Source organism: Halichoerus grypus, chromosome 11 (genome assembly GCF_964656455.1).
Source record: "Halichoerus grypus chromosome 11, mHalGry1.hap1.1, whole genome shotgun sequence".
NCBI lineage: Eukaryota > Metazoa > Chordata > Mammalia > Carnivora > Phocidae > Halichoerus > Halichoerus grypus.
The window spans coordinates 45,166,098-45,180,257 of record NC_135722.1 but is presented as its reverse complement, the minus strand read 5'-3'; the positions used below and the strand labels follow the sequence as shown (position 1 = coordinate 45,180,257).

Sequence of the window (14,160 nt, the reverse complement as noted above, 5' to 3'; positions counted from 1 at the left end):
AGCCTGGTGCCCCAAGAGTGACTTTTTTTTTAAGAGAGGGAGGGAGAGCGAGCATGTATACAGAAGAGTAGGGGGGGAGGAGAGCAGAGGGAGAGGGCAAGAGAGAATCTTAAGCAGGCTCCATACCCAGTGCAGAACCCAATGTGGGGCTCCATCTCACCACCCTGAGATCATGAGCTGAGTCAAAATCAAGAGTCAGATGCTTAACTGACTGAGCCATGCAGGTGTCCCCCAAGAGTGATTTTTAAAATATTGTTTTTGGGGGTGCCTAGCTGGCTCAGTCAGAAGAGCATGTGACTCTTGATCTTGGGGTTGTGAGCTCAAACCCTGCATTGGGTGTAGGGATTATTTAAATAAAACTTAAAAATATATATATATTGTTTTTGTAGCATGGTGGAAAGCCTTGGAACAAAATTTTATTCTGTCATCCCAAACCAATTCAGTTCTTTATCACTGAGACTAGAGTTTACCTTACATATTTTGGGCGGGGAAGTAGGGGCTACTTCTTTATAAGAAATCTTGAAATCATCTGGTGAGGGAGTTCAAAATTAAGTTGAAAAATAATTCCAACAGTTAAATTCCTAAGGGTGAGTTCCTTTTGTTCCTCTACCAAAAATTCTGGAAGTCTCTTCCTTGAGGGACAGGGGAAAGGTGACAGCAAAAAGGACATGGTGGTAGCATGAAGTGTTACTAGATGAGGCTTGGAAACCCAACATCATCTCTTCACTCAATATATACATATTTAAGACCAAATCTGGGCATTTTTATACATCAAAGACTTTGATTAATGCACTACACTTACTTATGACAAAAAATAATCACCATTAAATCTTACATGCTCCCAAATTTAGATAGTTGCCAAATTTGTGCCACAAAGCCTAGCATGGAGCTATATGGGATGAAAAGAAGTCCAACGTATGTTCCCTGGTCTTATGAATGAAAATGGAGAATCTTTCAACAAATATGTACATTTTCTAAAGGGGTCTCTAATGTTCTAGGTCTCTTCAGAAGTGTATGAAGGGCCCAGTAGGACCTAACTTTGAGCTCTTCAAAAGATAGGGTCCTATAGAGTGGATACTGTCTGTACTAAAGATTATAATAGCTCTTCCCTCAGTGCCCTCTGACATATTTACAAATACCCCTTGGAGACATTAACCTAACCCCCAACCTCTTCTTTTTGAGAACCACAATGGCTTCCTATTGTACTTGAAATAAAATCCATACTCCCTCTAATACCCGAAGAAATCTGATTCATTCCTACATCTTTGACTTCTATCATGCTCATGGTGCCCTTTATTCCATACATTCTAATCTGTTCTTCAAAGATACCAAGCTCTTTCTGTATCAGGGTGTTTGCATTTGCTTTCTCTCCATCTGGAGTATTCTTTTCCCAATCCTTCATTTGAAAGTCTCCTTATCTCTCAGGCTTCAGCTCAAAGGTCACTTTCTTGAAGACTTTCTCAGATTAACTCAGTTAACACGTGTCTTCTTTACTCTGACATTAACCTGTTTTTATTTTCTTCACAGCACTTAAGTTTTTCCCGCTAGAATGTAAATTCTTTGAGAGTAAATGACATCTTTACGCCCTTTTGTGTTACTATGGATCTAGTCCAAGTTTTGATATTTCTTTCGGCATGTCTATGGAGTTCTAGGAAGGTAGAGTCAAAGGTAGGCGCTTAGGTCACCACCTTAAACCTGAAATCTCAGCTTGTTTCGGGGAAAGGTTTGTTTTGCTCAAAGGGATTTGTCAAGAAAGCCATGCTAACTGCTATGTGACCAATTTTACCTGGTCAACAACTAATTCTTCCAAGAAGTTAAAACAATCCCTTAGGGAACTTTGTTTACAAACTTCGACAGAAAGTGACCTTTAAGAAGGACTACTCATACTATTTCTGCCTGATTATTGCCCCAATAAAGAATATGACTTATTAAACTTAAAAAAAAATATCACACTGTATTTACCAGGGTCTCCAGCAAGTTAAAGAAAAAATAAGTTTGTTCTCAAGGTTAATTTCTAATTTGAATCATATACCTGATTCACAACTAGCCGAACCTTAGCTAGTAAGCAAAATACATTTATCAGGTTGTCCCACTAAGAGAAATAAATGGCACTCGATGATACCTAATAACGTCAATATATGCAACGATTTTGTTTCTGGTCTATAAAATATTACCTGTGGCAGAATTCTGAATGATAAAACTATAGTGGATGACTAAGTAACCAGAGATCAGGCTATCTGTTTGGGATGGCACTCATCTCATCATTGTGGTTAAGCTGACCAATAAATTCTAGTTTTATATTGCTTTCCCTTTAGACTACTATGTTATGACGATTTCGCCAATGGTAATAGAAAATCCAATGTAAGCTATCTTAATAAAGGGCATTTATTGGCCTACGTAACAAAAAATTACAGGCAGGATAGTGATCAAGTATGGTTCAGTCAGGCCTCTGGTTTAATTTCTAAGTTTTTGGCTCTGCCCTCCTCTATGTGTTGGCTTTATCCTTAGGCTAGAGAGATGCAGCAATTCCAGGTCTCCCAAGTACACAGGACCTTTAAGTGAGGAAACATCTTTTCTGAAAGCCCCTATAGTAAACAATCTGCCCTTGCTTTTCACTAGCCTATACTGGGTCACATAATACTCTGGACCAGTTCCTGTGGTCAGAGTAATACTATGCCTTAATACACTTAGATCCAGATTTCTGAACAATTTTTATAAGTGCAATGGCATTACACTCACCAGTGTGTTTCAAATGGCGGATCATGATCCAAGAATGCATCATGAAATTAATCTTTGGGTCCTAAACATCATTTAAAAAATTAAATAGATTTGAGATTGCATTGCACATATGAGGAGTATTATTTTATGAAACTTTGGTGCTCACATATACACATCTGGATTATAGTGTAAAATCTGCTTCTTATTGTGAATTAGGGTCAAAAAAAATGTTTGAAAGCTTCCATCTTAGGCAAAGTAGGTTCACTCCACTATTGGAGTGGAGTCGGCTGTTGCTTAAGTACATGGATTATATAAGGAAAAAAATGGATACCTGAAAGAAAATTGATAGTTTGGGAGAGGAAAATAGATGCTGGGGATAGAGTCAACAATTTCTACTGCAGCCTGCCTGACACTTTATTATTTAATCTATACTGGATTCCAATACAGTCATAACCAAGCGTATTTTAATTCTTCCAATGTTTTCTCAATTTCAAAGTATACCTCCCTTCCAAAAAAAGCACTTCATTCCTTCCCCAGTTAAGTATCCATGGTGGGGCAATTTATAAATTTTGTCTTTTGGTTGGTAGAAAGTATTATGGTAAAATACTCATTGAAAAGCTTGGCTTCTAGGAAAAAAAAAAAAATTCCAAATAACTGAGAAAATCTTTATCATCACCCTAATCTTTATTTAGGTTTAAATTTGGATCTTATATGACAAGAACTTTAGAGCTCATTTTAGTTTAACTAAGTCAAGAAACTAAGGACTACAGAGGAGGATGAACTTATCTAAGCCAGTTAATTAGTCGCAGAACACAAGTCTCTTGACACCTGCTTCAGAATTCTTTCCATTGTACTAATTAACAGTGCAGTTATATCAACTTTAAAAAATGAAAGCAAGTACTGAACGTGAGTAAATTCCAGAGGCACCTAGATTTACACTTCTGATGGATTCTTTCAAGAGTTGTAGGTAAATTATATTTTTGGGAGTAAAACTGCATGTTTAAGGAAACATGGGAGCTTATTTACAAAATGCCACTTCTGAAGTCTTTGAGAGGCAAAGAATAGTTATTGCTTTATATGTTTAAGGCAGGCTAAGAACTTGAAAGCTAATTTTTATAATGTTACAGTATAAACTGTATTTCACCTTAATACTTCACCTTTTAAGGTACGGAATTCAATTCACTGAGTACTTTTTGTATGATTAGAAACTTACTAAGTTCTATGAATGATCCTAAAGAAGTCCTAGATACAAGAAATTACAATCAGTGTATTTATGTATGTGTGGTACTAGGAAACAATCCTCATTAAGAAATCAAGGCAATTTCAATTACTTTAATTTTCATTTCTATTAATTTTTAAGTAAACTCTATGCCCAATGTGGAGCTCAAACTCATGACCCCAAGATTGAGAGTCACATGTTCTACCGACTGAGCCAGCTAGGCGCCCCACAGTTTCAGTTACTTTAAATTCCAAGTGGAAAAGTCCTTTTGGGTTAGATACATTAGGTGAACTGTTTCATGCACAGGCAGAAAGGGTAGCTGTCATTTGAGGATGCCGTAAGAGTTTTTTCAGTCCCCAAATCCCTGCCATTATGAAGAATGCCACCCATCTCTTCAAGAGTTGTTTCCTCTTTTGGGTGAAAGGGTTTGTAAGAGGCTTCCCTCTAGCTCCAGAAAGAGCCTCAGTATGTGGAGTCTTGGGGAGTACTGCCAGTGCTCAAGACTTTGCTTGGCTTTTATTTAAGAAAGGCAAAGTCTGAAGGGTAGGTAGGGTTTAAACATAAAAGAAAAGAATCTTCTGTTTTGGGATTCAGTCATGGTACGTACAGTAGGTTTGGGTAATATAGAAGTTGCTGTCTGGAACTAGATTTGCCTATCATCCAGCAGGTCCCAGGTCCACCTTCAGGTGCTAGAAGTCCACTCTCACTAGCCATACATGGTATCCATAGCTTAGTCTGAGAGGTTACAGAACAGATGAGAAGTTGGCATCAAGAACCAAGTTGGGTAGTGTTGGCAATAAAGTGATCTATTATCAGATTGCAGGGTCCCAGTCAACAGATTTGGGTTTAATGCAAGGATCTAGACTCTCAGAGGAGGAGGTTACAAGTAAAGAATTGGAAAAGAGAGGTCTTACATCTCAAGAGGGTGATACCCTGGACAAATAACTTAAGGGCTCAGGTTCAGTAATCACATGAGTCTCATTATCAGACTTGAAGTATCAGCCAGACACGGACATTATGGCATTGTATATGCCTCTCAAATTAGGGTAGATTTAATTCTAGGATTAGTTGACAAAAATTACTGCATGTATGAGCAATTATGATGAATCTTTTTTGAGAATTAATTTTCCTTGATGGCAATTTAATCCCTATTTTTACATAGTTTTATATTAAAGCAAGCAGTCATATTTTGAAGTAGACAGCTAATTTTAGGTGACTCTAGAGAAGAAAATATAGGATTTTAAACAAATGTCCAGATTTTAGTAGGGAGTTTTATACTCCTAAGTCACTGTTTGATGCTCTTAATAAAGGTTTGAAAGGCAATGCCCACAAAAAGTACCATCTATGGGAAAGACCTGTTCTTTGTTTTCTTAAGTAAGCTCTGCACCCAGTGTGGGGCTTGAACTCATGGACCTTGAGATCAAGAGTTGCATGCTGTATTGACTGTACCAGTCAGGGACCCCACATTTTAAATTACATTCTGCTACTTAATGTGTGACCTTAGGCAAATTCAAAAATTACTTAATCCCATAGGATTGCTGTAAAAATTATTGGTAACATACAAGCATCTAGTAAGATAAAATAGGTGATTAATAATGTGACAAAACCTGGGCTAGAAATGCTTAATCTTGCTGCCTTAGATTAGGTCAGGCCCTATGGACTGGAGGGCTGTTAGTCTCCAGAGAACAAAAACCCAGACTAGAAGTTAATGTGGAAGTAAAGTTTAAATGGGACATGGCTGGATATGGAAGAGAACTAATATATGTTGTATATCTTTTCCTATCACCAACTGTTAGGAATTTTAGATAGGTAGTCATTTAATCTTATTAATAACCCTCAAAGAAGGCATAATTTTACAGATGAGAAAACTGAGGTGCAGGAAGGCTCAAACTGCCCAACATTAAATAGCTAATTAAGCAGTGGAGCAAGTCCCCCAGTGTAGTCATGCTACCACATTCTGCCTTAGTGAGAATCCTTCTACTCCCCAAAATGGGAACTAGGTTTGAGTAAGTGAGATTAAATAAATAATGGCTACCTATATAGGAGTAACATAAAATATGTGACATTGAGCTGGTGGCCTGTGATATGTGATGTGATGCAGGAAGAGATCCTAGGGACAGGAAAGTCAGACCTCCTTCATAGAACTCTAAGGATAAACTGACAGGGGTTTCAAGTCTAATCATCTTCAAGTACAGTAAAACCTCATTAGTCTATAGTATATGGAATTTACAATACTCTACATAGGAACTGAGAAACAATGAAAATACCTGGTAACATTCTTCATACTTCCCTCTCCCCCAATAGTTCAATTTGGATCAAAGCTGTGACATTATTTAGTGATTTCTGCCTAATCACCACACTGAATTCTAGGTAAAATAATTGAGCCAAAACCACAAAGGGTAACTAACATTCTCTACACATGCAGATATACAAATATAAACTACCATATCCTATTCCATTTTTTGATTCACCAAAATTTTTTCCTTTACTGGGAATTTTACTTTAGTAAGGCCTTTTGCTAGGCAATGGAGACACAGAGCTGAATAAGACCTTGTAAGAGCTTAGTCCAGTAACACTGGGAATCATGAGGCCACCAAGCAGATCATAGTTGAGACAGGCACAAAAAATAGGGCCAAAACAGAAAGACATAGAGAATCAAAGTACCAAAGATAAATTAGGTCAAACTATTGAAAAGCAAATAGGAGTTTGTCAGGAAACAAGGGGAAGGAATATTTTTTGAAACCTGAAAGCATGAAACAGTGTAATGTATTTAGGAAGGCAGCTATGCTCACCACTATACCACCAACGCTGTATTTAGGGAATGGCAAGGCATTCCATGTGATTGGAGAGCTGCAGGGTAGGCAGGACTAGAAAAATTCATAGTGATTGGATCCTAAAGAGATACATTATGCTAAGGAACTGGGGTTTTATCTTGTGGATCAACATTTCCCACAGTTATGACCATGGAACTCTTTGAAATTACAATGTGAAGAAGAAATACTACTAATTAATAAATGCTTAAAACTTCTGATTCTTTAGCTTTCTTAAAATCTAAGAAGTATAAAAAATATGAATCATTTTATTTAAAACCCCAAAATACCAGAGATGAAATCATCTTTTATTTTCATCTTATATTTGGTTATCAAGAGACATGCAAAAACCCTCTAATTTTAATGAGAACAGTGTTTTTGTGTCTTTTTATCACATATCCGCTTAATATTAGGTGTAATGTTGCTAAGTCGAATCCGCATATGAGGTGCAGCATCAAGTCTTTTCCTATATTTCGTTTTTGTTGCAGCATAATATGAAAATCCTGTTTCACACAGATGCATTGTAGCAAAAGGAAGAAGTACACGAACCGCACGTCTTGCAATGCTTGGGTACTCTTGAATTAGGCTACTCCAAAAATCATTTAGTGAAAGTTCACTGAAATTTTGTTTCACTTGAGAATCAGATGTTAAATCAATCAGGCTCTCATAGTCCCGTGCTACTAATGAGGCTGGTTTAACAGTTACTGTAAATGGATTTCTAACCCAAGTGTTATTGTCATTTGTTACAGGAAAATATTTTAACAGAGTAGAGCGCAAACCCCTTAGATGCTGCACAATGGCACTACAAATATCTTTATCAACTGTAGAATTAATTTCAGTCAAAAAGTCACTGAGTGTAGGAAAACAATCAAAGTTTTCTTCTTCTACAGATGAAGCCCAAAATTCCAATTTTCTTAACAATGATGACATTTTATCAAATACTGTAAAAACTGTTACATTTTTCCCTTGCATTGATAGATTAACCTCATTTAATTTAGTAAAAATATCTGCAAGATATGCAAGTCTTAGCAGCCAAGATGAATTTGTTAAACAGTCAGACAGTCGAAAAGCAGAATCCATGAAAACCAATAGTTCACGACGAAGCTCAAAAAGTCTTACAAGAACTTTACCTCGGGAAAGCCACCTCACTTCTGTATTCAGAAGAAGTGCTGTGTGCTGAGCACCCATTTCCTCACATAAAATTTTTAGTAGCCTGGATTGATGTGGTCGAGCTTTAATGTAATTGATGATTTGTACTGCCTGATCTAGCACATTTTTCAGAGTTGTAGGCATTATTTTAACTGCTAGTGCATGTCTATATAATAGGCAGTGACTACTGGTGCTTTCGGGAGCCACATATTTTATCAAGGTGACAGCCTCAGCAATTTTCCCGTCCATTGCCCTAGAAGCATCACTACAAACATCGACACATTTTTCCCATTCAATTTCATGTTTCTGCATAAAACTGTTGATGCAGTTGAAAATTTCTTCACCAGTAGCATTACTTTGCAAAGATTCACATAAGAGTAGGTCTTCCTCAATAGATTTATTAAACCTATAACGAACAAACACAAGCAGCACAGCAAGTCCTGAAACATCAGCTGATTCATCTAGTTGCAGTGAAAACCCATCACAAATTTTCAGTCTACAAACAAGCTCTTCTTCAATGTCAGCAGCAAGATCCTTAATTCGACGTGCAACAGTACTATTTGATAGTTGTACTGCATCTATTTTTTTACTATATTGTTCGTCAAACATTCGCATCACAACATCTTTTGCACAAGGCTTGATAAGCAATTCTCCAATAGTATGAGCCTCTCCACTCAGGGCTATATGGTAACTTACATTGTATGATGCCTCTGTAGCACTTTCATTATCTGTATTGACAATTTTAGGTGTTGGAGGTTTGTTATTTTCAGGTGAATCAAGATGTTGCTTGAAAAAGCTTATGTCTTTGTCTTTATAGGCAGCGTGTTTAGTTTCCAAATGTCTTCGAAGCTTACTAGGGGCCAAAGAACTATTTGATAAAATTTTCTTACATAACACACACTGAGCATGAGGTGCATCTCTATTTCCAAAGTAAGTAAATCCAAAAGACAAATAACTTTCATCATATTTTCTTCTTTTTGGTTTCTTACTAAATGTTGTTATTTTGTTGGAACTGGACATAAATTTGACCCTGGAAAGCTCACCTTCTGATCTTTTAGAAACTGAAGGCTGCAGCTGTTCATCCTCGCTTTGTAATATTCCAACCTTTTGATCATTTGATTCAGACACAATTTGATAACAAAAAGATTCTACTTCTTGTTTAAGACTTCCTTGTTTCAGCAACAGATCCATAGGCAATGTGTTTGTAGTACAAAACATGGTTAATTTAGAATAAACATTGAGTATCACAAATGTGTTGAAATTATATGACAGGATACACAGAAGATGAGCAATCATCAAAGAGATGATATAGAGCAACACATCAGTTAATTTGTAAATGCTGCCTATGCATCAATGCGCAGATGGAACATCACACGTTCGTGTATCAGGTGATTTCTCATTCGACTTCCTGGTGCTCTCAGGTATGGCACACCTTTTCTTAAACGTAGATTATCACATAAAAATAAAGCTATAGAAATGAGTTTAGTAGTCTTAAACTTAATATTTTAAAATAAACTATAAAGAAAACTATTGTTAGCATTGATCTTTTCCTCAGAACACTTATTAACATAGAGAATATTAATGTTCTATAAAACACAATTTGGGAACCACTGGGCTAAGAAATAATGAAGAGTTGATAAGTATATTTTTAAGGAAGGGACCTTGAGGAATATGTTCCATGGCAGGGGTTGGCAGACTTTTTCTGTAAAGAGCAATATAGTAAATATTTCTGATTTTATGGGGCATATGGTCTCTGTTGCAACTATTCAACTCTATAGTTGCAGCATGGTAGCAGACACAGATAATGCAAAAAGAATGGACATAGCTGTGTTCCAGTAAATCTCTATTTACAAAAACAGACAGCATGGGCCATAATTTACCAACCCCTTCTCATGGTATATAGTATCTTGGAATCTCTTTTAGTTTTCTGATGCCTACTGCCATTAGATACATTCACTGTTGATAATATTATACATCTGAAGCCTCCTACCAGGACTAGTGACTATTTTGATAAGCTATATTAAAGACACACAAACATAGTTCAAAGTTCTGCAAGACACAGAATTCTGTATCCTAAATACTGTGCTAACACTGAAAAATAAAATGTAGACCAAAAGTTAGCTACTATTTCTCTGGAATTAAAATCACATAAATATTTATATCATCCAAATTAAGACCCACTGAAAGTAATGTATATTTCACTGATTACTCTGCATTCCATTATACTATAGGTGAAGACTTAACCAGGACCTAAAAAAACATAAACTCTCATTTTAATAGGTTTATTCCTCATATAGTTTTTAAAATCATAATTAAAAGGGTAATGCAAATTTTAAGATCTTTAAAGACTACTACTAACTTTGCAAGTTAAGGCATACATATTTAGGTCTGTCCAAATGTATCTGCTTTTGATTTAAACTTTATGATTTGGCTACAGAGTAAGCTTTGGATTTTCATGTTACATCCTAAAGCAAAATGGTTTTCCTTATTAATAGCTAGATGGTAAGATACCTGAAATGAAGAGTACTCCCTTCTGCAATCACACTCTCCACCTTGGCAGCTTGAAATGCAGATTCTTCAAAAGAATAAAATTAAGGGATGGGGTGGAAAGGGAGTAACCAAAAGCCTAGAATGAGAAAAATTAAAATTAGATACTGCAAAAGCAGAACTAACCATAAACCCCTAAGATGATCCTTCATTACAGTTTATTTTAGATCCAGGCAGTGCAAGTGATTCTTCACTGCAATGCAGTGAACTGAAACAGAAGATGCCTAGCATAGTAAAAATGCTAAATGTTTTCGCTCACTTAATACCCTTGTTATTTCATTGTTTTGAAACACTTTCCCAACCACTGACTTCATAGAAACACACGTAAAAGTTTCAAAAACTAAACCTAACTTTTAAAAGTGGCCACATTTTAATGTCTCTAAAACGAAACATTAAAAGTAATCTAAAATAGAACTATACAGGGAAGTGTTATATGAAATATGCATTTTTGCTATAACCATTTTTGTCCCCTCAACCAATTTCCTAAGTTAGGTTACTAATGTTTATTGAATAATCATTGTTTACTATGCTTGTAACTGCTAGATCCCTCATACAGATTATCTCATTTAATCCTCAAAACAAACGTGAGAGTCAGGGACTGTTAATAACCGTAAGAGATGAACTAATAAACAGAGAAGTCATCTGCTAACAACACATCTTGTAAGTGAAGAACTAAGAACAGAACCCAAAAAGTTGGGGCTGCAGAGCCCACGCATCTAGCCATTCCTTGTGTGTTCCTGAATACTCTAAATTTCTCAAGCACTAACGGGCGGCACAGAGAGAAAGGGATTACAACTGCCAATAAGTCGAGGGTCTCAAACGGGCAGCAGCAAAAAGCCCTACTCCATTATTGGGAGCAAAAGAGCCGTAGATTCTCGTTTCCACAATCCCGATTTTAATTTAGCAACAGAGAACTTCGTGGAGCTGCTGGTTAGGGTTAGGATCCCTTTCCCTGGCTACCCGAGGAGGACACAATGGAGTAGGAAGCTTTGTTTTCCCGAAGTAAGGCCTCATCCCCACCTCTTCTAGAGGTGCTTTCCCGAATCTCTCGAGGACAAGGAGTCTGGACTCCCTAGAGAGTCAAGCTTCTATTCCATTAATCCGAAAAGGCTGGCGGGGTGGGGGAGTGGGGGGGGTGGAGTAACCCTGTTCCTTTGTCTCTTCTCTGGGTTAAACTGACAGGTAACACCATCCCTTCACCCCCACCTTCGGGCGGTTCCAGCTGTGAATACACTCAGGGGCAGGAGGGCCGGGTTAGAGTGCAGTCCAGTCAGGAAGTCTAGGCAAAGGTGGGTGCGGTTGCCCCTTCCAGCACCTACATGCTTCTTTAAACGGTCACTTCGATGTGCTGCCTGGGCCAGCTATCCCTCCTTGTCACAGGTGCGCGCTGCCAGCAGACCGCCACATCTGGGGGCTCGCCCACCCTCGCCTCCAAAACTCTTCTCTCGCGTCCCCGGGCAGTCTCCTCAGCACCCAACACTATCTCTCTACGTCACCTCCATCAGTGATGGAGATCGGTCCTTGCTGCGGCTGGGCTGCAGAGCAGCGCCGCGGTCCCCAGCAGAGCCTGCGGCCGCCATTTTAAACAGCTCAAGGCAGCGGCCATTTCAGAGCGCACCGCTCAGCCGCCGTGGCGGCTCTGGTCCTCACCTTCACCGAGGCCTGAACAGGGTCAAGAGCCAGTCGTCGCGGACTGGAAGAGGGGAAGGAGGGAGGGGGGAATGAAAAACAAAACAGAGGGAAGAGGGATTCGGGGACAGGGTGATGCTCTCAGCTCAGGGATACCGCCTATGCCACCTCCAGAGAGATCCGGTTCGCGGCTGGCGCGGTCGCTCCTCTGAAGATAAATTTAGCACTCTGGAGCAGCCGAACTTACAGTCTCCACGAGCGGCTCCTCTGCCGCCCAATCAGCTCCAGAGTTGCTCTCCGCCACCAATCCACGCTGAGCAGCGGGGCGGGACCAAAGGAAAGGACCAAGCTCGGTTGTTGCGCGGCCCAGCGGCCGCCGAGGTGCTGGATTCCGGCGAGCGGGCCTTTTCAGCTGGTGCTAGACGTGAAGCGATTATTTTCAAACTTCCCTGGGTTCCTGTTAGCCCGGATGCTTGTTTAGAATGCAGGTTCCTGGGTACTGCCAGACAGAGCTTGTCGTCCCGTGGGTCTGGACTGGACTCCAGGAATCTGCACGCTCATAGCACTGGCGTTCTGCCCAGGCGGCGGTGATTTGTGTGGATTCGCAGTTACCTCAAGGAGCGCGCAGAGCCTCGGCTGCGGCTGCTTTCACGACCTCTTTGTTTCCCGAGCCGCACCCCAGGCTCAGGTTACGCAACCGCCTCCTCTTTCCCTTGTTTTCCCTCCGGAGTGGGGCAGGAGACGCCCTCTCCTTTCCTCGCCCCTCCCGACGATGCTGTGTCAGGGGCCCGGCGGAGAGCTGAGCCTCCTGCCAGAGCTCTCGGGTGATCCCAGATGCGGTCGGGGCCGCGGTGTAGGAGTGTGTAGGGATAGCGGCGTCTCCGCTGTGTCACAGGGAGAGTCCGCTTGCTGTCTTGACACCTCTCACAAGAGGCACCCTCCGCCTGCACCCGCAGGCCAGCCCGCTGGACTACACCGTTTGCTAGCTGCGGCATTCGGCTGCTTTAAGCCTGGTGCTCTCCCACGCCCCTCCCCTCTTAGGAAAAAGCACAGCAGAGGTTGCGGGCCTGTGTATTTCCCTCTTGGCAACCCGTCGTGGAGACCAGGAGCCGGGTTTTCCAAACTGGCCCCTTAAAATATATACACGTCTAGGAGTAATTTGTTAAAGTACGAGTAGCATTAAACAGTGGGTCCCATTGTTTGTAATATTTTAGCCTTTCCAGGCCCCGTGAAAATAGCTACATGAACACTGGATCATGTTTTCAGGCACTGCATCCAATGACAAAATCCTCAGCTTGTGGTCAAAAGCAAGGGCAGCTTCTGTTTTTCTTAAACACGTTTCTTGCATATGTGAATAAATCTCTTAGGCGTAAAAAGAAGCCTACACCTTAACACAATCTTCAGGAGGACGGTATAGATGATTTCCTTGGACTGATAATAGAAGACACCACCATTTGGTCCTAAATATTTTTAAGCCAATTCAACTTATCTTCAGATTTTTGCCCTATAGTAGGCTATCCATATGTCTTCATTATTTTTAAAAAATTATTCCTGTGAAATCAAATAATCAAAATTTCAAGTTTCATTTGAACTTTAACCACAAAGGTGGGAATAATTTTTGGGAAGGGGGCTGCAGGTCTACTTGAAGAGCAAAGAATTTCCTTTTGTCATTGCAGGAGCTGTCTAGCTTGATAATGACATTGGAATAATATCCCGTATTTTCATATGTTTTATATTTCGGAATAAACTTTTACATATAGTTCTCAATTTAATCTTCACACATCTGGTTTGCATCTTCACAAACTGAGAAAATCTGAAACATTCAGATGATGGGAAAAACAGCGTTTAAACAAGTTCAAGTAAACTCTAGGACTTAACCTAGGTCTTAAACAACTGAAGAGTCTGATAATTAAGGACTTGAAACATAAGAATTTTTTCTGTAATTGCTTAATCAATAAATTATCATGTAATGTTGTCGATGAGACAGATTAGAATATAAATAGACAATGTAGAACTCAGACCAATAATGATAATAGCTAACATTTACTGAGCACATAGTACAAGCCAGGAGCTGTTCTACACAATTTT

General features: G+C 39.4%; 1 protein-coding gene across 7 annotated transcripts; it reads right to left on the bottom strand.

Moving 5' to 3' along the window:
• Positions 1 to 7,034: 7,034 nt before the first annotated feature.
• Positions 7,035 to 12,779, bottom strand: ZBED5 (zinc finger BED-type containing 5). Of its 7 annotated transcripts, none has more exons than XM_078058399.1 (3): positions 12,320 to 12,779; positions 10,408 to 10,522; positions 7,035 to 9,364 (listed from the first exon to the last, which is right to left on the bottom strand). In XM_078058399.1, the coding sequence occupies exon 3, from the start codon at positions 9,190 to 9,192 to the stop codon at positions 7,108 to 7,110; it is 2,085 nt and encodes a 694-aa protein (XP_077914525.1). In that variant the 5' UTR covers positions 9,193 to 9,364; positions 10,408 to 10,522; positions 12,320 to 12,779; the 3' UTR covers positions 7,035 to 7,107. The 7 variants fall into 7 exon arrangements, with proteins under 7 accessions (XP_077914525.1, XP_077914528.1, XP_035971120.1 ...); XM_078058402.1 differs by having other exon boundaries at positions 7,035 to 9,333; XM_036115227.2 differs by lacking the exon at positions 12,320 to 12,779 and adding an exon at positions 12,094 to 12,313.
• Positions 12,780 to 14,160: the final 1,381 nt, after the last annotated feature.